This window comes from Plutella xylostella, chromosome 12 (assembly GCF_932276165.1).
Source record: "Plutella xylostella chromosome 12, ilPluXylo3.1, whole genome shotgun sequence".
NCBI classification, from domain to species: Eukaryota; Metazoa; Arthropoda; class Insecta; order Lepidoptera; family Plutellidae; genus Plutella; species Plutella xylostella.
Genome location: NC_063992.1, coordinates 7,767,289 through 7,794,699, shown reverse-complemented (window position 1 = coordinate 7,794,699; position 27,411 = coordinate 7,767,289). Strand labels below are relative to the sequence as shown.

Genomic DNA, 27,411 nt, shown 5'->3' with positions numbered 1-27,411 from the left:
ATAAGTATCTTACTTTTCTCCATACTTACAGTAATTTTATTCAGTATACAATGCTAGGTATAAAATTAATGTGGTATCATTATTTTTGAGTTTCTATTTAGCATGCTTTTTTGGCTACATTCCATTAGGTTATTTATTGTACTTTAGTTAGAATTTAGTTAATTGTTTATTATGTATCGTCTGAATTACAAATTTTAGCAAAATTTTGTGAAATATTGTATTGTTTTTGTTTGTTACATTTATACTCTGTTATTTTTGTATTCTTTAATAAGTCGTAATTAAGGTTTAGAGTTACCAAACACTGTACATAAATACGATGTGTAAGTGCCGGGATCTGTGGAATGAAGTGATATTATGTATGAAATAATATAATGATAGTTTAAGTTTGCGAAGAAACTCTAATGTAAATCTATGTTTTTATTTCAAATAGAATGTAAAACTTGACTTATATGTAGGTATAGATCTTCTAAAGTAAGTATCTTTACACCTACCTACTTAGCTAAATCACAAGTCATCTGACAATAGCATGCTTCTTACTCTTATCCTAACTAATATTATAAATGCGAAAGTAACTGTGTCTGTCTGTCTGTCTGTCTGTCTGTCTGTCTGTCTGTCTGTTACTCTTTCACGCCAAAACTACTGAACGGATTTGAATGAAATTTGGTATACATACGGCCTAGACCCTGGGAAAGAACATAGGCTACTTTTTATCCCGGAATTCCCACGGGAAAACTTTTTAAGGCGAAGCGAAGCGCGCGGGAACAGCTAGTACATAATAATGTAACAAAACCTTTACCTAAACGATAAATATTAAGTCGTAGATTAATATACCTACCTATTAGGTAAATAATGATAGTGATAGTATTATGGCTCGTACAAATAATTAGGAAAATCCGTCATTTTATAATATTATTCACAATGTTTGTAGTCAAACACTGTAATGATAGATATATTAGATATTACTGTCTCAATATCATCAGGCGCTCATCAAAAAGTTGCTAGCTTACAGCCAGTTTCCATAACTCTGCCTTCTATAAACAGTTTGTTAACTACGTTCATACGATTTTTACATACTTATAAATTTAATAGTTACAACTTGTTAAAATGAAAGTAACTGTCTCTCATAGATAGATTGAGTAACTGGAACTGACACAAAGCTAGTAACTTATAGGTAGCTCTACGTTACTGTACGCAAGTCTGAACACTCTGAACCAGGCACTGGAAATATTTAAAAAAGTGTGAAGAACTGCACTTTTAATCTTAGTTAATGGTTTCCTTTGTTGTAATGTACTTTACATTTAATTTTGTTAAGATTTTTGGTACGTATGTAATCTTGCAGTACCTATACTTACCTGGTATCTTTCTTGACATTTATATTTATGTACTATATTGAATCTCATGTAGCAATCAATACTTTGTTGTTTTACATAATAAGATATTATACCCTAGATAAGTATAGAGATTTGTATATAGTCTTGTCATGTAGTAAATATACAGAAACCTAAGCATTTTTAATTAGACTTTTGGCACCAGTGGTCCTATCACGAGACTGCTAGTAGGACCCCGAGGCCCAAAGGAAACTGACATTCCCTGGAATATGACCGTAAACATTTAATCAGCTTTTTATCGTTTGATGATAGTGATGATGAAATCCTGTTATCCCTCATCAGGGACATAGGGTTCGAATATAATATAATCGCTTTTATCGTTTAATTGTACGAAAATCGGCTACTTTTAATAGGTACGTAATATTCAAACGACATTTTTATATTTTACTGTGCAGACCATGATATTTTGAAATTAATAGTTTTTTTTTATAGTTGTGTTGGATTCAATGCCTAGCGCTAGTCAATAAGAAAAATGTGTTTATTTTTATCAAGTGATAATATTCGAGAATGGGAAGTAAAAGAATAAAGTTTTACAAAAAGTTTAAAAAATATTTTTATTTTATGAACTCTCCTCAAACAATCTTCATACATATCACAATGAAAATATAAAACCAAAACCTATGAAAATGAGTTTTGAAGTCAATAATACTTACACCTACTACCAACACTACTAATCTAATTAAACTAAGTTTTAAATATTATGAAAGACTCTCTAATCATTGGGTAGATATTAAATGTATAGCGACCACCAGATCTTATTTTAATATAAAAATAAACTATTGCTATTTGCTTTAATTATAATTACCTAGGTACTACACTCGAAATAAGTCAATCATAAAAAAGTTTCCATAAATACAGTAAGAACAGTAAACGCCAAAAGTAAATTTTGTATTTATGTACAGATTTCACTTTTGATATTGACTGTAGGTACTTATTATTCTTACGCCAATGCAGGAATGGTCACTCCATTCCAATATATACTTACATCGTGCTTTTCACTATGGCACGTCAGTACAAACTGCCTACGGTATTCAGTCAAATATTATTTTAATAAATTTTAGAAATCTATAAATTAGAGCCTTACACATAATTATAGTGGTATTATGAATTCTGGTCATGCCCATGATAATTTGCCCATATCTTTATGTTTTAAATACTTTGCATTGTAGGTATAGTTACCTACACAACTTTGCTTCTTCTTAAGTTGCTGTAACACCTCACAGCCGATCTAAATACAATAGCAAACAATCAAATCCATCTATCTCAATTTAAAGATACATCATTTTAAAACCCAGAATTCACTTTTGACACTACCTAATTTAAGCGACCTACGATCATATCGTAGCAAGCAACTATAAATAATGGATGTCGATTCAGAAGGTCCAAATTGTAATTTTAGAGCTGTCAAACACTTTGCTTACGAAAAATTTGATTTACGGAAAGACTCGTAGAGCTCTAAAATTAGAACTTTTGTCTTCGGAATCTTCATCAATAACACCCCATTTTCAATGCGGCGAAACACTGATCTTAGTCTTGATGAAGCGGCCGATGACCTTGATGGCTCGGAAGGCGAAGTTGGGCGACAGGCGCTGCCGCAGCAGGTAGTATCCTGCCAGGTTCATGGCGAGCAGCATGAGGGCCAGGACTCCCACGTCCAGCCAGAACGACACCCCGGACATGCCCATCATCTTCACGAAGTAACTGTGGAAGGTGTGCGAAAGGGTTATTGAGGAGCATTGGTTGTAGTTGACGAAGAAGTTACAAGGCCAATAATAAAGAAAATGACAAGGGTAAATGCTGATAGCTAAAGCACGGTCGCTAAGAACCCGGAAAACCCGTTTTTCGGGAAACCCTGCTTTACAACTTTTGAACAGCAGAAACAAATTTGAAACAATGCTTTTGAAGAAAGTTTTTCGAAGGAAAATACAGTTTAGATACCAAATAGCTAAAGTCAAACGTAAGACTATGTAGAACCCGTAAAATTCAAAACAAAAAAGCATAACATTATACTCACGCAACATTCTTGTACTCGCAGTAATCCACGTCATCAGGGCAGACCAGGTCGTTCCTCGGAGGGCCGTAGATAGCAGACACGAGTCCCTCCAGTCCGTACCGCAGGAAGGAGCACGCGCGAGCCAGCCGCCAGAACAACGGGGAGGGGTTGTCCCCGTCCCCTATGCCGTATACTGCTAGCAGCATCAGAGGAACGCTTAATGCTGGACCCATGAAGACTGAGTTCTGGTGGGGAAATGGGGATCGCTTATTTATAGTGTAGGTATTTGTGGGAAAGCTGCTTATGGTAACTGGAGAAGGTCCGGACTGTTATGTAACTTATGTATAAATCTGAACATGTCTACCATGGTCTAAGTTTCCACAATAATTAGATCAGTATATGCGGACGTAAACTCAGATAGATGATCAAAGCAATAAATCATAAACGTATTTTTAATTTTATTCGCAAAAAAGTGGGTAAGTAAGTATTGTTACAAACTTACCACAACACTCAATGATGACGATATCACTGTTCCCATAGATTCCGATATAAGAGCCGTCAGGATGCAGATAGTCGCGAACATCAGTATTCTAGAAGTTTCCAGCGGTTGTGACGTCATGGGGTAAGTGATGCAGAGGTACATGAGACTGAAGAATATGGTCGCCGGAGTTCTAGAGACTACTAGAGCGGCATAGTACGGCTTCAGACCGTACCATCTGTTGAAGTACTCCCGCTTCACTAGCTGCACTTCTGTTGGAACTGAAATAGGACAAGGTTTCAACTTTCAGTTTTCCACTTCAAAGTTTTGGCTCTCTCTCATCAACATGTGTAATCATTAAATTCGATTGAGTCCATGAACCCCTACTGTTTATAATTTATCAAAATCTACCAGTATCAGGAGCAGCAAAATGCATTTTCGTAATCTAAATAAAATAAACATCTACTCACAAGCCAATAGTACCGGCATCATAGGAATATAGAACATGACAATGATGCAGGCGTAGCAGAAGCCGAAGTTGAAGATGGTCTTGGAGGCGTCGTAGCCCATCTTGTCGAACAGCGTGCCGATGATGAAGCCCAGGAACAGGTGGAGGCCCACTCGCAGCCAGAGGTAGCCCTAAGGGAAAATAACTGTTTGAAACTCTCGCTCTATTTAGGTGAGTTTGTAGTTAGGTGAGTTTAATATTCATCTTAGTGTATGTAAACTTCAACAAATTTTGGCAAGTAGGTATCATATTTCACATTAGTTCATTTTTTTTACACAAAACTTTAGTTATTCAAACTCACCCGATTTCTAACAGTTTGCAGAAGCATTCGCCGCAGTAGTATCAGGAACTGTTGGGCCGCTGTACTGCAGTATATCTTGTCCTGCTCCTCAGCATTGCCGGTGTTTAACTGCTCTATGTCCTGGTCCTCTATGACGTCTTCAGCACACTCTATGGCGAAGGTTCTCCATCTGTGGTTGCGTCCGTTGTCTACTGCTGACACCATTCGCTCCACGTGTTGACCGTACTCTCCGCTTGATACTTCTATCACTGTAATATAAATGTAGGTATAAGGTTTAAGGTTTAGGCATTATTAAAATTATAGGTAGATATCCCATTTATTAGTTTAAATTAAAGTTGTTATTTTTGTGATTGTTTATAGGTATACCTAAATGTATTATTGTACATTTTAAGAGCTTACATTACATACAACCGATAACCACCAATCAAAGGTTGGCTGGTAGAAATTGCTTTTTAGCAATAAGTCCGCCTTTGTGCGCAAATTATTAGCTATGTTTTTAAATGTTTCCATGTAAAAATTGATTTTTGTGTACAATAAAGTTTTACACTTTATTGTAACACTTAAATAAATAAATAAAAAAGTATAGTTTAATAGAAATGTATGACACCAATTACTGATATTTTCAAATTTCAATTTAGATAGATAGATAGATAGAATATTCTTTATTTATACACACACACATAAAATAAACTTACAAAACTTAAATACTAACAAATATGTACAAAAATGGCGGTCTTATCGCTTAAAGCGATTTTTTCAAGACAACCTTATCGAAGCAAATGATGTTGATAATAATTATGTCAACAACATTAACCTGCCATCAGCTCAATCACTGCCAACAAATAGCAATCTCAGTTAACCCAGAAAGAACACCCCAAAACTACTTACCAAAATCGGCAGGATTATACGTCTTCGGGCATGGCAAGTTGAGCTCTCTCAGGAAGGGGACCACGCCGGCAGCAGAGCCCTGGTAGGCGCATCTCCCGGCGGCCACCACATAGACATGGTCAAACTCCGCGAAGAGTCTCGCTGATGGCGTGTGAAGGGAACAGATGACTGTGCGTCCCCCTCGCGCCACGCGCTTGAGCAGAGAGACACAGGTGGATGAAGCCACGTCGTCGAGGCCCCTGTGGTAGAGATTGTAGCAATGAGTTTGGTTTGGGTAGTAACTATAGTGATGTATGAAGCTAAATCTAAAATGAGAAAAGGCAATGGCAGAGTGCTGAGGGGACACCTATATTCAGCAGTGGGGTTTTTTCTAAGACTAATGGTGACAAGTACTAACGTGGTGGGCTCATCCAGGAATATGACAGGGGGGTTGTTCAGCAGCTCCAGTGCGATGGACACTCGCTTCCTCTCGCCTCCCGACAGCCGCTCCGTGACCGTCTCCCGCGCCTTGTGGAGCCGCAACATTTGGATTATCTCGTCTACCTGCAGAAATAATGAAATTTTTGAATGATTTACAATGATGATGATATAAGTTTTTGTGTATTTCGTCATTGGGTTTTGGTTGAATGAGGGCCTTGATCGGTTATCGAATTTTCTGGTTGAACATTTTCAGCTCAGGGCTCATTATATTGGTCTTAGTTGCTTTATAAATCTGTCTTCCTTGTCGGAGTAATCCCATTTGGTTTTTTATGCAGTCGTATTTGCATATGTTTGTGGGTTGTCTGACCAGAAAAACTCCTGTAAGTAACTTTGTTGACTTTATCTCGTCACTTGTATCGTCAATGCATATTTTTTTTATAACATGCACCGCCAAAATGACCGTCTTGACTTTGTCACCTCAAAGTGCTTTGGCGTTTTTCTGTTGAGTCATTATGGCCACTTAGGTATATATGTTAAAATTTTGTCATGTAAGTAGGTACACTCAAGTTTTTTGTCCACTGTGAAGAACAACAAGAACTGGCAATGCATGTAAAAATGTCGATGACCCTAAGTTTAACTTAAAAAATATAATATTTAAAAGCTTAGAAACTGTCAATTGTTTACATTAAACCAAGACACAATATTTTTGTTCTCGAAGCGGCAGCCCTGACTTCAAAACAATAGCATCAAAACTGCATTAAGGATGAATGCAAGAAGGTGAACCAGTCTGTATTGTCAACATTATTGCTACTTGAATCTGCATCTAAGATCTTGCTAAGTGCTTGTTTAATGTACCTGGTACGTACGTAGGTACCCCAGTACAGAGAATTGTACATTTCCTTAATTAGCACGAGACATCAATGACCTTTGTCATAAAAGTTAAAACAAAAACTTAGTTTGCAAATAACAAGTGAATGGACGTTTAGTTCCGGTTCGGAGGGAACGGACATTTTGCACAATCAAAAACAATAGGGTACCTACACCACCTACAGTCAGCTGCAAAAGCTATTGCTTATGTGAAATTCCAAATTGTCGATGCGCTATAAATTCCCGTCATAAAACGGTGCTAAACTTTTGTGACTGTAGAAACCAGTCACATCTCGAACTTAACAGTCCAGAAGTTAAAGTTTTACGACTTTTGCAGCTGACTGTACAGTAATGCAGACCATTTTTAAACGTGTTCTTTGTCTGCAGCATAGACTAATATGGTCTGCAGACAATAGGTACCTAGGTACTTGCATGATATTCAGTGAACAGATTAACAACTTGTTTTAAATCTAGATTAGTAACAAGAAATACCTGTTGAACACCAAGAGTTGAATCCTTAGAAAAAATGCATACGCACGTGTTATACCTACTTAATTTTACACTTTGGATAAATTGCGGAAGATTGTAAAATGGTAAAGTTACTTCATGTAGTACCTAATTGCAAGAATTCCACCGAAACCTGTGACTTAAAAGATGCTTATCTGATTATTTTTTTATTAAAATGTCATGGTTCCTGTGTAAGATCAGAAACGATCTAGATCTCTGTGCTAGCACAGCATTTTGCATTTATAAGTAACCAGATGCTAACCTGCAATCCAATTGAACTTCTTCATAAAAGCATACTCACAACGACTCTCTTCTTGGTCCGGGTCATCTCGGAGCCCAGCTTGAGGTCGGCGGCGATGGCCATGGCCTCCTGCACGGTGATCAGCGGCTGCAGCAGGTCCTCTTGCATGATGTAGCGCGACAGCTTGCGGAACTGTCTCAGGTCGCGCGGGGACCCGTTCGTGCAGATTGACCCGGCCGCGCCCACTACCCTGGGGGTGGGAAGGGTTGTGAGAACTTGTGGGGTTTGTAAAAGCTTTTGGGATAGTGTTTATAAATTACTTATGTAGTTGTTGTTGTTGGATAGTTACAGTACAATAAGATATCTATAAAAAAACACTCGTGAGCAATGATAAAGTTCCACCTGCCATTGACACTTTTTCATTGCTAGGGAGTGTATTTATTTAGGTATATTCTAAAAGCATTTTCTAAAATACAACCTGCAGGAGTTTAATTAATGAAACAACCTACTTTAAAAAAAAAATACCGATCTCGTTTCACATACTTACCTAAGAGATATTAGATATTAGATATTAGATATTAGATAGATAGATAAATATTAATGATACAACATTATCTAAATTCTAACATCGCATCGGCGAATTCGTTTGAATTAGAATCTAAAGATACGGCTGTATAGTCATCCCATCGTCGGTATCAACTTCGACCTTTAGAATTAATCATCAACATGATTGAATCCTTCGATACTTGTGCGAAGTCTATGATATTTTAGACCACAGTTAGAGCTGGTCTGATTCTGATCCGACCACCAGATGGCTGGTTAGGAACAGTTGTGCTGGTGAGGGAGAGACTCGAGTGGTTTAGGGTTCGAATTCCGACATACCCGTAAAGATGACAATATAGGCCTGCCTCAATGTGGTAACATGAGGAATACATACTAACAACGCTGTGAGTGGCTAAACCCTATTTAGCTTGTAATACACAGCTATCATTTCAAACTGATTAGGTAAATAAGTCATAAGCGTGGTTATGCATGAATTCCCCATGAGTACCTGTGCATGCATGCTTAATTAAGATCGTTTTAAAATTGTCTAAGTGTCTAGAATAATCTGTTCCAGAGGTCAACTCATAGGTCCACTCCAATGCACTATTATTAAATATGATCTTTGATGTTTGTTTATTATGTGACTCGTTATTTGTAATTTACCTTCAAACCCATAATACTCATATAAGTATTATAAGGACTATGTATGATCTTAATGAGTACCTACAGTAGGCTGCTTTTGTGATTTAGGTCATGTATAACTAGGTTACTTACTAATAATTCAGTAGAAAAACGTCTTAAACCAGTGCTAGTCTCTGAGACTTTCAGAAAATATGTGGAAGAAAAACAAACTAAAGGAATAATTAACCTTATTTAAGCATTGCTTGATTTTAATTAAGTTGAAACTTTCTAACGTATCTTGCGGTTTCTGGCTCTCATCATAGCCATCTGAATAAGTACACGGTATCATATTAGTAACCTCAAGAATGTTATTTCTTAAACCAATTAGGCACTTTCACAATAGTAGTAGAGATACATAATGCAAAATACCGTAAAAATCGGTTTTACCACCAAAACTTAGACACATACTAAACGCTATCAAATAACTTATAAATATTTTTTTTAATGCTTTACAAGTGCTTTACCAACTGTGGGTGTAGAAAACCCAGTAGGTACTTACATGTTTTTAATACTCGTAGTAATGCAGATTGGAATTTTCTTATAAATTTAACTTTCAAATCATTGTATTTATCATCCTGAAAATATTATAATTACATAAATACATAATTTTCGCAACGCTCGTATATTTTTTCCATGGAAGACCACTGTTTCAAAAAGTATTCTAAAGTCGTTAAAAAAGAGAGTAGGTTCAACCTACTACTGTACGTAATTGCAGATTATCTGATAATAATATTAGAAAAAACTTGTCCGTCAAGCTATTGAGTAGAATCGATTAAATTCAAGACGAGTTCATTACAGACTGTAATTTAAAACTGTAATTATTGCTTAGTACTCATCCTAGCCAGTATCACTAGCATAACAAAAGGTCTTCTAATAAACTTACAAAAAGTAAAGTAAAGTATGTATTTCAACATAGAAATAAGGGCTATTGTTACTAACAACAACTATGGGTTATTTTTGTAATTATGAAAAATTACCTGAAATAAATGAATTTATTATTATTATTATTATTTCTTTCGAGTTAGAGTGGAAGTTGGGTGTATTGTAGGTATATCGATACAATACACCCCACAATACCTATCGATATCTAAAGATCATTAATTATTCCTTTTCAAGAGTGCATTGTGAAATTGCTTTTCAAATTAGAGGTTCACATAATAATGATTAAGGACTTAACTGAAAGGGATAGTGATTGATATTTCAATTAGATAATACGCTCGGCAACCAGTCAACTTCACTTATTACCTGTTATTTTCATGGAAATTAATTATACATAAGTACGAGTTCTCTGTTACATTGTCATTGTTATGAATAGCACCTAGCAACGGAAAAAACAGCAAGTGGAATTTTATCTGTGATCTAGCCACAAACAGGCTAATGTACTTACCCAAACTACTGAAATTATCTATTTTAAAATTTTCTAATTGATTCTCCTTAAAAAATCTAGGGGAGGCAGGCCGAGACGGAGATGGCGGGACGACCTCGAAAGTTGCGCAGAATCAAAGGAGGGGTTGTCCATCAGTGGGAAAGCATATTATTAAATAAAATAAAATATTGCTCTGGGTCGTTTAACAACTCAAATCATCAATAGTGAATTGAAATTGAACACTGTATTATAAAATACGTCTATAAGATTAACTGAAACGTATGTACCTAGGTACCTACATCCTTATAAAAAATAACTAGAGGCCATGAAGTGGATTTTACAATTATAAATAAGAATGGCATTCCTTTCTCTACCTATAAAAACATAATAAGTAATTCTGCATTTACTTGCAACATACATAGTTACTGTGGTAACAGATAGTATAACAAGGGAGCGCGGCCGGGCATGATCAAGACAATGGCATTTTTTACTATTACGGTGTAGGTAAGTATACAGGATGTAGCGAAATTGAGATTGTTAGCCAAAGGGATGGAGGTTATTCTACACTCTCTCATAGGTAACAATACTCAAAGAGCATAAAAAGCCAAGCTCATGAAAAAAACTTATTAAATAGAGATAATGTAGGAATTATCTTAACCGTGTAAAAATTATACCTAACACCAATCACTTATGGCGATTATAAACACAAGTAAAAATAGACTCAATTAATTGGCATAATTAGTATAAGCCACGTGCAGTGGTTTTTTGCTCGTTACATAATTATACATTGTGATGTTACTATTCTATAGTTTTATATACATAATGTTGGCACTTGTATTATCTTATTATCACACTACATTAGCTTAAAGGTCCATGCTTCAAAGGGAAAAGATGGGCGACTCAATGCGATCTAATGAGATTTTCCGACACCATAATAACTATTATGTTTTTCACTCAAAAATAGAAACAGTACAAATAAAATTGGACTACCCCCTAGAATCGTAATCCTTATGAAACTGGCTAACTCTTACAAGATCGGAATAAGGGTCCAATTTATCTTAAAAACAAATGCATTACGAAAATAATTGTTAGCACCAATGTCGTCTATTGCTCTATTTATTTAGACTTGCATATGCCATCCTCCCATATAATCTAATACCTACATTATTTATATGATTCTATTCTGAGGGAGTGAAGTTCCTGTACATACCTCTCTCGATTGGAACCTTTGTACATACACCTAATTTCAGCTCAGTCAGCAAAGTTCCCGTGTAAATTAGAGCAATAACCCTGGGTGATGCAAAGCTAAGATCGATGTGTAGGTCTAAATCTAATACATATATTTGTATGTTTTAAAGATGGTTTCTTTCTTTCTTTCTTACCTATATCCAGCCAGTATGTTGAGCAGGGTGCTCTTGCCGGCGCCGGAGGGCCCGAGGATGGCAGTCAGTTGCCCGGACCGGAACTCGCCGTTTATGTTGCGCAGTATCAACTTTGAACCTGGAAAAAGGAAAAAAAATGTTAAGAATGAGGCACATTTTTCGAGTTTCAAAGTTTTCGAAGTGACAAAAGTATTGCATTGCGCTCACTCACATCGCGCTGCCTCAAGAGCGAGCGAACGGAGAATTTTTGTCACGTCTTAAATGCCCCCGTACTAGCTCCCCTGCCTCTAAAGACATGTCGATAACTTGTAAAAATGTAAGAATATCGAGACCAGAATGCGTTGGTAAGTATGCAAGTTTTATAACGTCGCAGGATGGTCAGTTGGATTTGACAATTACAATACACGGTAAAATAACTGCTGAATCGCTGTAATTTAATATTCCTGAAATGTGTTTTGGAACTTTTAGAAACACAATTATCATTAGTTTAAATCAGTAAAATTTAATTTCAATTTTTTCTTTACAGATTTCCATCATAAAATATAAATTTTGTAAAGATAATTAATTTATTAAAGTAACGTTCTTAGCACACAATATTATTGTTTAAAACAACAACGTACATAAGGAAGGAAATATTCTGCTCACTCACATCATATTAACTTAATTGTTACAGGTAATTACAGTTATAGTTGACATTAATTTCATGCTCTAGGTGTTTTCGTCACCTAGGGGCAACCATTATTAATATTATTATGTGTTTTATCATTGTCTCTAGAACAATCTACTATTATACCTATGTCATATTCTATGTATCATTGCATAGAGTGCACGAAAGCCTCATCGTGTGAAATATCACCTGTTCCTTGAAAATGTTTCTTTCCTAAAAAGATTTTCTTTTTTTTTCTTTTTATGAACACCTTGTAGAAGTAGTTATTTCAAAATTAAGTGTTGCAAGCTAAATTGTGGCCCTCAGATTCAGTTTCATCATAATATATTATTATTTTGTTACCTATAGCAATACGGAGCTAAAAGTTTAGTACTATGTTTAAGTATAATTTATTGATACTGTGCTAGATGGGCAAATTACTAGGTGTCTTTCAAATTGGGCAAGACACTGAAAATAGTGGTATAGTGTAGGACGCCCTTCGGCTAGATGGGGTGATGACTTGCGAAAGGAGTCCGGCGATTAGATGCGGAGATCGCATCTGGTGGCGTGCTTTGAGAGAGGCCTCCGTCCAGCAGTGAAGTCAACAGTGCTATGGGCTAATGATGACGATGATAACAATGATCATACGAACAACCACCTGTTCGCTTAACTAGAAACTACATAATATACTTTTTTTACTATCATACTATTACTACGTATTGGTCTCGCATTTCTCTCGACCCTCAGAAAGCCGTCCTGTTTTCACCGAATAGCTTAATACCAGTTAGTCTAAAGTTTAGAAACCGGTATTATAATATAGCGATCGCATGGTCGTATCATAAGGCTGTATTGGGGCCAAGGATTGAGTGCGACGAGATTCGGCCCTTCGTACAAATTGCAAATGTAGGTATATATACGTTCACCTTTACCATCATCCAGTTGTGATTAACCACGTTATGTTATGTTCATCAAATTACTGTTAACTTCGTGGGCTATGGAAATAACTCTACACCTTAATCCATCCTGAAAGCAGATTTTTAATTGGATGAGCATTTTTCACGCAAAGCGGTGTCCGATAAATGTCAATAACGCCATCCCTATACAATACTCAATCACTGGAATATCCGATTAAAAATTATCAAGTGGAAAGGGGGGTTAGATACTTTGTGTAATCAATTATGTTACATTGAGCTAAACTAATGTGTCATTTATTTATTGCCGCCTTCTAATGGTGACGAAGCATTTATAGGTAATAGGCGCAAAGTTCAAGTCTCTTCCTGATTCGTCACCCGAGTTTATAAGGCAATTAGTAGTTTATTCTACTTCTACCATATAGGTCAAGATTAGTCAAAAATGACAGACAGTCTCTAACATCGATGGACATCATCAGCCAAAATCTAACAAAGGTTCCCTATATCTTCTGAGGGAGCGCCTACCTAGGTATGTCCTTGGCCTTCTTCATCCAGAAATTTTGGAGTAGCGGCTCACATAAAGTATTTTAGTAGACTTAACTATCCATTATGGGCTACAGTAAAACAAATGCTATTTGCATTATAAATCTGCACTTTACAGCCTTCTAAATATTTTGTTGTAGTGCATTTACATTAAGGAAATTAATTATAAAGAAAAAATATGATTGCAATTTTGCAATTATATCACCTACAATGCATACCATACTCTGTATAATCTTGACATTGCCATCAAGTTAATCTAGATTTACTATGCTGAAGACATGGCATTGCAAAATTTCATCCGGTTCTTTTTATTCAATGTCATGGAATTTACCCAGTAGGTTTGGACTCTTCGGACCTGCTTAACCACTGTTTATTACTTGTAAACAGATTAAGTAGTATGTAAAGACCCTGTAAAATTGTGAAGCGGATCCAATAGGCGGAAATTGCTTGCTCAATTTAATTAATTAAATAATAAACTTTTTGCACTACTATTTTACAATAGGCAACGGTATGATGTATAGGTACAATGTACACTTGCAAAATGTGAGTATCATGATATCATGTTCATGACGCAGTTCATACCTTTTTTACAGATTTTTTTAACCTAGTTTTTATGTCTACGGATGACGTTGATAAACTTAGTTGTAACAAAAAAAATAACTTGACTACGAAGCCAACAGCGTTGTATATTAAGCAATGTTAACAACTTTGAAGAAATAAGCTTTAGCTTTTGACGTAGACACCGAAAATATATTTTAGCTATTCTTGATAGGCCTTTAGTGTTTATAACCGTGGGCACTTCCGATTTCTGACTGTTGATGACTTCCCAGGGGGTAGATGAACATTAACACATTTAAATCAATTAAGAACTTTAGTTACACAGCCAAAACGAAATATTATACTTATTTGACTGATCAAAACTTATCATACAGAACCCTAAATTAATTACCTACGTAATGTTGAAATCTAAAAATAGTTCCAAACAAATATAAAACGAGTTCCTTTGTTAAAAATAACTGCAAGTTCACCGGGAAGCGTTGCGATCGCCGCTCGCTAATCATAACCAGTGATCACGCAACACTTCACACCAGTTTTTATTATGTGCACGTGATTATGTACTTGCACGAAACATTACACTAAAGGTGGTAATAATCGGTAGAATGACGAATATGCCGAGTACCTACCGAATATAAAACGAATGGCCCATCTCTAGTTCTTCATACCCACCTCGAGCCTATGTGTCTCATTAAATTAGTCAACGTCATGCCATGCCGGCAGGGTCATACAAATCGTCATTCCAAGTAACTTTTGTTGTAAAATTAAGCCTCCGATACTAAAAAGTAACACAACTACTTAACACGTTTTGTAAGGAAAACCAGAAAATAACGAGTAAATACAAAAGTTGATTAGAATGACGATTTAGATGTCCGTTATTTAAAGGGCCAATTTCACCGTTTCACATTTTATCAAGATCAAGTTTACGTTACAGAGAAGATTGTTTATTAAATTAGCAGCCATAAAATGCATGTTTCTAGCCGTTATAAACTCACTTTAATGTAGTTAAGGCTCGTGTTTTTTTTTGTTTTATAGTTGTGTAACTTAAACCTATTTTATTTATTAAAACCTACAAACAAATAATATTCTAAAATGTAGGAGAAGAATAATTCAAGGGGATGATCCATAAAAGCTGGACTAATCACTAGCCTCGAGCCTATGGACCAGATTAAGAAAAAAATGCCTTTTAATTTTCGACCCAAAAGAAACTCTGTAAGCGTCCATTCTAATTTCATTAAATAAAACCAACAACCAAGTACCCGCCCTAAGACCTAGATAAGCATGTAATGGGGAAATGGACACTAGGCCCAGTGTAGATCTGTATAAGCGGTCCTTGAAAGTGCAGCGGTTGCCCAGCAACGGCCGGTTGCCTAGCAACGCCTCGGTATTGCGCCGGCGCCGGTCGGACTCGGCCAATGCAACATCCGCGCGGGCTGCTCCTCTACGATCACTTTTACTTTATTTATTGCAATAAACAACATGTACGCATAAAGATGTTACTACTTCCATTTTGAATGTGAACAGCAATATGATAATTATAATAATATAAGTATTAATATTTATAGCTTTGCCGGTAAGTAATTTGGAAGTTTGTTAATCGCGTCGGTCGTTGATGAAAATGGTGAAATGATAAAATTATATCCCATTCAGCTGTATTATAACATGTTGAGGTGCCTTTATAAATAAATAAAGCTGTGTTTTCATTTTACGCTCTCTGCTTTAAAAGGAAGATAATAATGTATATAGGTAGTACACCGAGACCCTAAAGATATATTTTTTTAATTGAATATTATGTTAGTAAAAGTGCATCCGACCAGCACGGCCCGCTTCCCCGTCGGCTGCGCCTGCGCACGTCACGTGCGGCGCGGGCGCAGCTTGCGGCATGCGCCTCACGTGTTCACATTCACTACTACTGTCACTATCATTGCGTTGCCATCTCAAATATTTGCACCAACGCCAACTGATCTACCCTTGCTGACGCAAACTAATGTAGCATCTTAAATGTTTACATTCCACGAATTTTAGATGATGAGAATTTAAGATAGAATTACACATACAAAAACTGATAAGAAAGTCTAGATTTCAAATACCTGGGCGCAGGGGCATTTTCGGAGGAATGTAAATATTTAGGACGCATGATGGATGATGAATTGCAAAAGGCAGTTCAAAATGTCCTGTCATAAAATATAACAGTGCTAATTTTTCGGCATAATGAGTATGATGACATTGATGACTTGCAAAAGGCAGGATAAAATGTATAACCGAACATGTTTTGCATTCGTAATCGTGTGTAACGGTGCATTTTTTGGATTGCATAATGTCATAAAACTTACAAAAAGAAACATAAAATATAATTACTTACCTACTTATGTTAAACAGGGTAGTGCGATATTTTTTAAAATACACCTCCGCTCCCATACTCTAAACAAAAATGCACATTTAGTATTTCCTAACTTATCAAAACAAGCTTTTAAGAAATCATCTTGCAAATCATATAAATATTTATGTCGAATACTTATTAAACGCACAAGGCCAAGTTCAAGATCGACAATGTATCTTTCGAAACAACGGAACATAACACTATAATTACAGTCGCAAGTTTTGTTTCCATCTTGTACGAGTCGTTGTTGTACGACAACGGACAAAAACCGTGTGCATACATAATGTAGTCCTGACCTGTCGACCTCCCGACGGCTGACCTAAATCGAACTATCCTCGCAGTCACAGTAAGGCATAATATACCGATTCCTGATCGAAAACGGCTCCATTTCAATGTCGATTAAACCAAAACCAGTAAACTTTGCTCTGCATTTCCGCTGTTGTAAATGTTTTTCGGAAAGGACCTTTAGTCAATGAAACCCGAGCTGCATTCGATTCCGCGTTATTTGCCACCGGGCGGTTATAAAGGTTAAATTTTGTATGAATCAGTGCCATTCATAAGTTCATAACAAAGAAGTGACCTACATCTTTCTAAAAATAGTTGCTTAGTATCGGCATTGGTATATTGCTTATTAATTTATATTTAGCTTCTTCATTAGGTAAGCGTATAGCTAGAGTCTCATTTTCATAAAAACGCTGCTTGGTAACTTTTTCTGCAACACTCACGGCTCACAGTCAATTACCTACATGCATACGTTTGAATAATTCCCTTTTTATTCTAGCATCCCTACGATCCACTCTGGGTAACGGACAATATAACATTGGCATCGTGGATCAACATCACCTTCAGTGATCCACCGCTGGTCTGCCTGTCCCAACGAACGCCACACCTAACTATCCTAGGCTAATGAGTAGCTATAGCAAATCAAGTGAGATGAGATCCCACGGTATCTCACGTGTCCAGGCCACGAGGCTGCGCAAGTTTGCAACAGATTGGGCAAACGACGAAAGGAGCCGGCCCTGTGTCACGTGCCGAGTTGGGACTTAACCTATAATTTCAACATTTACAAATGGACCGGTCCGGCCGTTGAACTTACACATTTCGTATAACTCGGAGGTTTCCGATAGTAACATAGATCGGACGTAATTTGATGGAAGTATCAGAGAGCAATAAAGTTTTTTTATGCGTTTCTAAATTGCAGTGAAGAGAGATTGTTTTTGCTTTATTGCATTGGAAAGTTGTAAAGAATTATACACCTACTCTCAACGTTATATCGTCGATTTGTTTTTCAATATAAGTAAGTATATTTAAATGTTCTTCAGTTAGATTTGGCTCAGCTCTGGCTCATCAGGATAATAAAATTTATAAATTAAATGCTAACCGCATACAGTGATTAGTGCCAATTTCTCCATTGTCAGTTATCTAATCAACAGGGATTTAAATTATAAATTATATTATAAATTGTGAATTATAAATTGATTGGAATTATAAATTAAACGTCATCTCTATATAAAATTCATGACAGATGTGTCAAAAGTTAACCACTACTCCCAGGTTATGCTCTAACCGAGAATGGAGAAATTGGCACGTCTGATAAGATATTCACACTGTGACCAGAAAAAAGCAATGCAGCACGAGCAGTAGATAAATAGTAGATTAGTAACATTTGACGACCGAATGGCGTAGTGGTTAGTGACCTGACTACTGAGCCGATGGTCCCGGGTTCGATTCCCGGCTGGGGCAAATATTTGTTTAAACACAGATATTTGTTCTCGGGTCTTGGATGTGCCCGTAAAATGGCAATAGGCCCGCCCCCTATTACATTGGGACTAACATAACACTCTGGCGAAAAGTGGGTGCAGCAATGCACCTCTGCCTACCCCGCAAGGGAGTACATTAGTACAAGGCGTGAGTGCGTGTGTGTTTTTTAACATTTACCTAAATTCAACAAAGATGACCATGAGAATATCATCTCTCAATACAGATAACTAAATTAGGCCAAATAACATGAGAATATGATAACCTAGTGCTCCCACACTTGAGCTAAAACCTAGAACTTATGAATCAGCGTGACCTAATTATCAATTTATACGCAATTAGAATGAATGTTATGTCTTAGGTATTGCCAATTTAATTAAACACGTAATCTTGACATGAAATACAATAATGATAATGAAATGAACTTGTGCGATGATAGCATTTGCATATGATATTACATTCATTTATCAAGGGAGCTGACACAGTTATGTATGGCTAGTTATCGTTTCTCTATTCATTTCAAATGGAAGCATAGTACCTAAATGAAAATATTTAATCTTCCAAACTTAACTTTATGGGGTTCACGAAAGGAGATTCTGCAAGTTACGTATCCTTCATAAGTTATTCGGCGCACCTGGCCAAGTCAGAGTCTAGCCGATTGTTGTTATTATGTCTGTCGGTGACAAACTTTCAGTCAATTCAGTCAGTCACCGTGGTGAAAGGATAACTTATGGATCAGGCAGATGTTTCACAGACGAGCAACGCTGCTTATGAATTGTGTCGGTGGTGGTACGATAGCAGTTTGATTGAACACTCGGGGATGCTCCTTTCATGCACCTCAGTACTTATGTAAAGCATCTACTCTGGTACTCACTCTTGCCATCCTGCACTGTGTACGTAAGGTCTTGGAAGCTGATGTTGACAGGTGGCCTCTGAGGCAGGTGGGACAGGGCCTGCGTCCGGCTGAACACCCCGCCGTTCGGGCCCAGGCTCTGTGAAGCCATGGTTACTAGCACTGGGCTGTGGCACTTCACTCACTCACACGCGGATAGTGAACGGCTGGGGTTAATCCATGCGCCTGAAATAAGAACAGAAAAATATTATTGATTGTTATGAAAAGTTTTGTATAAAGAGACCTACTTCATGATTGTTGGCTACTGATGATGATGATAAAATCTCGCATAAATAATATATACAGTATATTATTTTCTAGATTCTAAGTATCATCGGAGTATCAATAAATATTTTTTCAACATAACTCTAGCAGATACATAATTCTATTGCAACTTTATTCAGTAAACAACACCGCTCTGAAGACACATCACATACCTTACCTACCTAATCATAAAATTAATATGCTAACATTAACTAGATTGTAGATAGATTATAAACAAGAATTAACTGAAACAGGCTGTAAAAAACTAATAAGTAATCCGTTGACCCTACAACCTCTCTACAAAGTAACAGGTAAGGTAATAGAAAATATCCTCATATTGCATCAATCCTCATTCAATTCACGTTTCCTCTTGGCAATCGCAACCTTTACCGAGAAACTCAAGACTAAGTCGAGCTGAGCTTCTTTGTAATGAGACTAAACAACTGTTTATAAGGAAAAGAGGGGAATTACAAGAAAATTAATATGATTATACATACTTTTGGGAATGCATTCATGCTACTGCACAATGGTATTACTCAAGGAAGTATAATAATATACCTACTTAATTATAATAACAGTTACCTAATTGTATTAAGTATTACATTTTAACCATATACAAATTCTTTAAAAAAATGCATTAGTGATTAGGTTTCCGCTGGGTTCTACTGCATCTGCATTCCTTCAAAGCCTTCAAACCGCAATTATTTGTAAGTATTCCTGCTCACCTCTCAACTTCATTGGGTTCATTGGCATCAACAAACTATAGGTAGTTAAACAAAATGTACAATAACCAATTGTTTTATCTTTCAACACCATGGGAAAATAATATGAATTAGCCAAATATCCAAGTTCTTAAGTACAGTCAGGTTCATCAGTGGCTATCTAATACTTTTGTACCTTGTCAAAATACCTTTTATTTCATTCAAACATTGACAGTTTGTTAATATAACAAGGTCTAAAAGAGTAAAGTAAACTAAAATAAAAGTAAAAAACGTTTATTAACAAATTGTTCAAGTACATTTGTGATGTGGCTGCAAATTCCACACTATATAGGCGAACCTGTATCGTGGAACTTAGGATTAAGATATCTCAAGTTCTACGAGTATTCTAAGAGTACAGCTACCTATAAATATAATTTGTTTTCACACGTTACCCACTTTCTTAAATTTATTTTTCCTATCTATGTGGTTGTCTGGAAGTGATTACTTTTTAGTAATAAGGCCGCCGATTGGGATTTTTATTTTCTGCTCTATGTTTATAACTATGAAACTGATTCTTTTTGTGTGAAATAAAGGGTGTTTTATCTTTAACTGTACATAAACTAACTGTTTGTACAGATACCTAATCTGTGTGACGGTAGATAGAGTTACTGCAATTAGCAGTAAAATTACAGGGTCGAAAGCCTTTTTACCCGACTCCCGAAGGAGGAGGGTAATGTTTTTTTCACCATCAATTCATCATTGTCAAGGGTCAAAACTTGGTTAAAGTATAATTCCTATAAGTAGCTGAAAATTTACGACTAGGTCACGGTAAAATCCTTGAGTAGAAAAGTTTGAGTAAATACTTATAGGTACGTAATACGTATGCAAATATTGTTTTCCAAATGTAAACAATACGATTTATCGAACGCTTGGTAAATGGTTTGCGGATTGAAATTATAATTATTTAATAAATTATTTAATTAATTTCTTCGTAAATGTTACTTCGTTTTGACTTCGCGATAAGGCCCCAGTTACGTATGTGAAATATCATCCGACCCATCGCGTCCTCACTGCAGGGGCACGGGTCTCCTTCTAATGAAGGAAGGGTTTTCTTCTACTGAAATAATGTAAGTAAGTTAATTTATTACTTGATGAAACCAATGGGTTAGAGTTTGGGGGTAAGTACTTTAGATATTAAGTATAATGACCTATACGTCTAGTTTTGGTATTTTATGGGCATTACTACTATAATAATATTAATTGTGCAAACTTCCTTTATAACGTAACTGGTAGTATTTTTTTATGAGTTTTAACTTAATTATTACTTGCTAAATTGCAATACCTACTGTACCTAAATATGTATATAATTTGTATCCTAGGTATTAGATGTTTTTTCATTGCTAAGATATAAGTACTAGTGTAGACTGTAGGTATCTACCAAAACATATCCGTACGTACAACACGCTTTTATTTTAGTTTTTGATTAAAAAATACATCAGAAGAAAAAAACTGCTATATTTTCTATTGAAAGCACAAAAAGCAGCTATTATTTAATTATTAATTGAAATCGTTATTTCAAAATTAATAATTTAGATTATAATTGCTTCTCAGAAGTTACTTAAATTATAAGATGAAACAACCATTGGAACGAATACACCTCAGTAAATAAGTTATTGCACCGTCAATACTGCAACTGTTGCACTTGCACAATGTGGGTACCATCACATGTGTATGAGACCCATGCAATGTACAGGTACAGGTAGCTACACAAATACATTGTATAGTAAAGTTATTTACTTATTTATTTTTAATATATCTGGTTTTATAGGACGTAAGCTTTAGAGCATTTTATTCATTTTCCGATTTTTCATATTCTATTAGAGTGATTTTATTTTTTCGTGTTTTTTTATTTCTAACTACTTACCCAGTTATTTTGGTTTGGTACCTATACATAGTTGGATGGTCGGTAATTAATAATTATTTACATGTTAAAGAATGGAATGAAAACTTAAACGTAAGAATCGATCGAAAATCCACGAAGTTAGTGGTGAACCTACGTGAAACTGTAAATTAAATAACATGAGGTAGATATCTTCCTTACTATTGTAAACTTTATATTTAAAGTGGTATCTGAACTTACCACAATAACTGTACCCACTTAAAACTTAAACCACAATATTATACCAAGTCGTTTTAAGCAATGACTAGATTGTGAGACCTTGACCAAAGCCGGCTTCGGTAGGGCTCAAAATTTGTAGCCGTCCTAAATAGGTATCTAACGGCAGACCTGTAGGTAATGCAGACAGATAAACCGTATTATATCATTTAATTTTGAGACAAATTCTATGTGACAGTACAGGGCATCATATATGCACCTCTATCTACATATATTATTCATTATGTGTGACTATTTGTATATTCTACCTTTTATTGATGTTTTGTTCTAAAAAAGAAATCAACCGAAACTAGGAACCGTCTATGCATACGGTGCATGGATACTATTTAATCTATGAAGCTAGCCAGTATTTTGAAGCCGCCGCGCACCTCCCAGTGCCTTGACCTGCGCCTGCGCACAGAAACTCATTGAAAGGCGAATGACTTCGCAACGTACTGCATTCAGTATGCGTCTTGACAATTAGGTGAAAACGAGCAGCCACTGGCCACAATAGAATGAGGTTAGCGAATTTCATGCCAATTTTATTGTTCCATTTTTGAATTTGCAATGGAATGAACGTTTTATTTATCAAAATTAATTGTTTAATTTGTTGCAGAGTTAGAGACTAATAATAGAATTAAGTTTAGTTTAGGATATTATTATAAACATAGGTTCGCTTCGAGTTTAAATAAAAATATACAAGACATTTAATACTTACCTTCATAATATTCTGTAATTACTTATACGAGTATGGGTATAATCTAGATCAGCAATGAAAGGATTAACGAACCCTTTCATTCCAATTTGATGCAACTTACAATAGAGTACGCCAGTAGCAATCTAACTAACATATATATGTATAAGGTAAAAAATATCTAGAAATTCATAAGTGATGAAGGCATTATTAAAGCGATTTTAACCTAGTATGTATGTAATGTTAGGGACATTATAATCATGAAAGTTTGTAGATATTAAATAATGTTTGTTACACTTTTAGGGGGGAAAAGCAGTATACTAAATTTTATTAAATATGGAATGTAGTCAACTGACACCCAAGTTTTATCCCGCAATTCCCAGGTAAAACCTTTTAAGGCGAAGCGAAGCTTACGAGAAAAGCTAGTATAATTATTCAATGATAATATCGCTACTGCATGATATCTGAATGGCAATAAATGTTTAATTTATCAAATGTAGGACAGCCGCCAGAGTGGGCAGCCCCGCACGCGACCGGAATTGACCGGATGCCATGATACCACACAATTTACATAATTATAATTCACGTATGATGCACACACATAGTTCACCAAGGATTTCAATTATTGTGCGTTTATGCCGTGTTCCATTGATGTCCATGAAGACCCGTATAACCAGCGATTTTGTTTTTTAAATGCAGTGGAGTAAGGGACTGGCAGGGGAGTGTTTATGCGAAACCTGGTTTGGATAGTGAAAGTGTATTCATATCCACCAGGGATATGATCCACCCACAGCAGGGTTAGGTATAGTTAGTTACCTTCTATAGTCTTTCATGCTCCTGATGGGCACCTCTGATTTTGTTCTACCTTCATTAGCTAAGGTTTGGTCTTTCTTTTGAGACATCATTGGCCTGGTACATCTGTCGTCTGATGAAGATTATGACTCTTCATCCCTTTTGAGATGACTCAATTTTTATTCTAAAGTAGTTATTTCCGTTACAGAATTACGTATGTTTTCTGTTTATATTCCATTGTATAACTTATAAATGTATTTGGATTAAATGGAGAATGCGTGAAAGCGGAATACATTGGTTGCAACAAGATTTTCTTTTTCTACCTACATTTTTACGAGTTTAAGTTTTGTTTATAATACGTACATTATAAGCCTTACAGGTATAAGTTGATTACTTAGTTGTTTCATGGAGCATTTGCCATACAATGAGTCATAAATCATGATTGGAAGAATGCTACAGTTATTGTTTATAGTACCGAGGTATGTAACATCTGTTGTTGCGCGGGCGCCGGTTTCATGGCATTATTACTTAGTTGATTACTGCACTCCTAATCAATACAATTCAATCAACATTACCAGCAACCACAATAGCGAATCGATCGTATCTAACCTTTACATGAATGAATAAGTTAAGCGAACTCTATATTATCGTAACAAATTGTGTAACTTTCTGAGTAGGAATAGCACCTACACTACATACTTACCCAACAAGAAATAAAGCCATTTTTAATCAAATAAAACAGAACATGCTCTTGTAATAGTACTTACATCAAATTTTATAATTCTTTCAACAAGCTCACCTTATGTCTTAATATGTTACCGTAGGTAGTATTCAATCGAACCTACAAATAAGTTGAAATAAATAATAATAGTGGACTCTTCCTGTACAAGCTATGCCAACTACAATGTATGGTGGTCCTGCACGCCACGTCCGCCGGCCCTGTGCTACTCATGTCCATCATAACAGCTCATTAGCGTAACGTAACAAAGTACATAAGTAATCGATACTTTTTCGTCTAAATGTTTGCTTTCTGAGTTAAAAGTGAATAATACGATACCACGCCGAGGTCAGCGAATCAATTGAATCAGATTCTGAATTCTGACCCGAACGCGTATGTATTGAACGAAAAACTAAATGTTTTATTTAGGTACCTATGTTCCGGTTACGCTACTTCAAAACTGAATTTCAGTGAATGGTTAAATTGCACTGTGCATCACAGATTTGATGCAAATAAGAAATATATAGAAGAAAATATAAATTCTCTATAATTAAAAAAAAAACAAAAATGAAAATGTTTCAGGTTCTTTTTTATTTTCTTAGTTTTTTTATATTTAGACCTCAAACGTGGTCGTACAATGAACTTTCTACAGTAATATAATTGTTTTCATGAATATTCTACATACTCACGTCGATTAGAATGTATTGAATAGCCTACTACATACGTTTAAAACACTAAACACTCGGTATACCCTGATAATTTATTTTTGTCAATTATATTTGTGTTAAATTCTTAAATAGATAGATATATACCTTTATTGAAAACACGCACTTCAAGCCCAGCACACTTCATTCGTTCTCGGAGTTATTTACGATAATTAATATATTCACTCTGAATTTCAAGGTAAATACAAGTCTAAGGCAATCAAAAGATCTTGTTTCGGTGCAGGCCGGCGCTGAACGTTGCAAAATTATTTATAATGCAATTTACTGTTCATATCTTCTGTTGTTATAATTGTTGCTTCTCTAGGTATTTTTTTGTAATATATAAAATACAACTTTTATGTGTAAGTACTATAACAACTACCATGGCCTTTAAAAAAAATACCTAAAAATTATATACTTAAGTATATATTTATTTTCATTTTAGTATCTCGGTATATGGTACGTACCTATACGTACTCTCCTAGATTGATTTTCATTTTCATGGCTAACTCTTCTACAAAAAGGGTGTTCATAACTGCGGGAAAATTTTGGAGTTTTTCCTTCTTACTAGAGGTACTAATGTATAATTTGTAGGAGAAACGTTAACAAGACTGCTATCTCGATATTTTGATATCTACGTTATCTGTGTTGTTTACATTTTTTTTCATCAACAAATTAAATAAATTAAGCAGCCTACCTTAAAATTTCATATCTATGTATCTACCAACAAACACTTATATTTCAAATTAGAATACCTACCTAAGCATAAATCTTTCATTATGAAAATTACAAAACCGACTAAACACTACGCTCGGATCAAAACAAACTGAAATTAGAGCAGAGACCGAAAATAGAGAACTGTGAACTTATAGTTAAATACTTAACCTGATAGCGTTCACTGCGAAGGTCTCACAAATCTCACAATAGTCCCAAATTAACATTCGTATAGTCCACAAAGTGTTCACTATAGAGTCCCGAGTGTATTTATTTGTTTATAATCGTGCGGCGGAGTGGTGGCGCGGCGGCGTCGACTCCGCGGCCGGGTTGTTAGTACACTAATAAATTCGCGCCCAGCCAGCCGGCTGAATGCTTTTCATCGGGTATCCTTCACGCAGCCAGACGCACTCTCAATGTAAAGTTCTTAGATATATATTTCTATGGTTACTGGTATCCATTCAAAGTTCAGTAAACAGATTAAGTAAGTTCTGAATAAATGCCATATGATTTGTACGAAAGACGAAAGTGAAAATCGAAATGAGATTGCTCACTTTCACAGCACTCAGACAATAGCTAAGTTAGCTCTACAAGTTAGTCGTGACTGTTTCTAATGTTATGTTATGCTTCAGATAACCTACACTCAAAAACTGAAATCGGGCTAACATTCTACGAAAGTTCTAAGGTCAAATAAAAATGCGATTGCAATGTTTTCGTCGACCAACCTTGACAGTAAATTCTAAAAACCTGTTATTTAGTTGGAAATGGTGCGGAGTAACTAGCTTGTGTCCGGATCACGCTGGCCGAGATCCACCTACTGGTAAGTATCATAGACAAGAGTCTTCTCCATCACTCTTATAACCTTATGAGGCGAATGGCTGTCACGGCTCGGCTGGAGAAAAATGCGAGACCTATTTACACAGTTTTAGATCCCTATCCGATAGCATCGTTCATTTTACTCTTGTAAATTTTAGGACATGTCATCAGCAGTCGATTTTATAGCACATATGCTATAAAACCGAAACTTCTCTATTTTAATTAGAACACAAATTGTAAATTCCACCGGGAATCGAACCCGCCGCCTTTGGGAGTTGAAACAGATTTTTAAACACCACCTGTAACTAGTGACCTATATAATTAAAACATGAAATAATTTACAGCAATTAAAATAAAAATAACATTGTCTGAAACTATTAGTTTCTACTAAATTCAGTTGCATGTGATGGCTAACCTCATTTAAAAACATAACAAAGGATTTAATTTAATACAAAGTGATCAATGTTTTGTCACTGGAGATTTCCAACACGTGTCTGCTACTGATATGCTACTCTCTATATTATGTGTGTGACATAAAAATCGATAACAGAACACCACGCTCCAGCACTTTGCAGCTGGCTATTCTGAAACTAAATACATAGTTA

At 35.8% G+C, this 27,411-nt stretch overlaps 1 protein-coding gene across 1 annotated transcript; it reads right to left on the bottom strand.

Moving 5' to 3' along the window:
• Positions 1-1,096: 1,096 nt before the first annotated feature.
• On the bottom strand, positions 1,097-26,348 carry LOC105384985 (ATP-binding cassette sub-family G member 1). Its single transcript, XM_011555287.3, has 11 exons — positions 26,162-26,348; positions 19,231-19,434; positions 11,564-11,681; positions 7,652-7,841; positions 5,954-6,099; positions 5,557-5,795; positions 4,669-4,916; positions 4,330-4,498; positions 3,884-4,140; positions 3,403-3,626; positions 1,097-3,089 (listed from the first exon to the last, which is right to left on the bottom strand). Exons 2-11 carry the CDS (start codon positions 19,358-19,360, stop codon positions 2,894-2,896), a joined length of 1,917 nt encoding a protein of 638 aa, XP_011553589.3. The 5' UTR covers positions 19,361-19,434; positions 26,162-26,348; the 3' UTR covers positions 1,097-2,893.
• Positions 26,349-27,411: the final 1,063 nt, after the last annotated feature.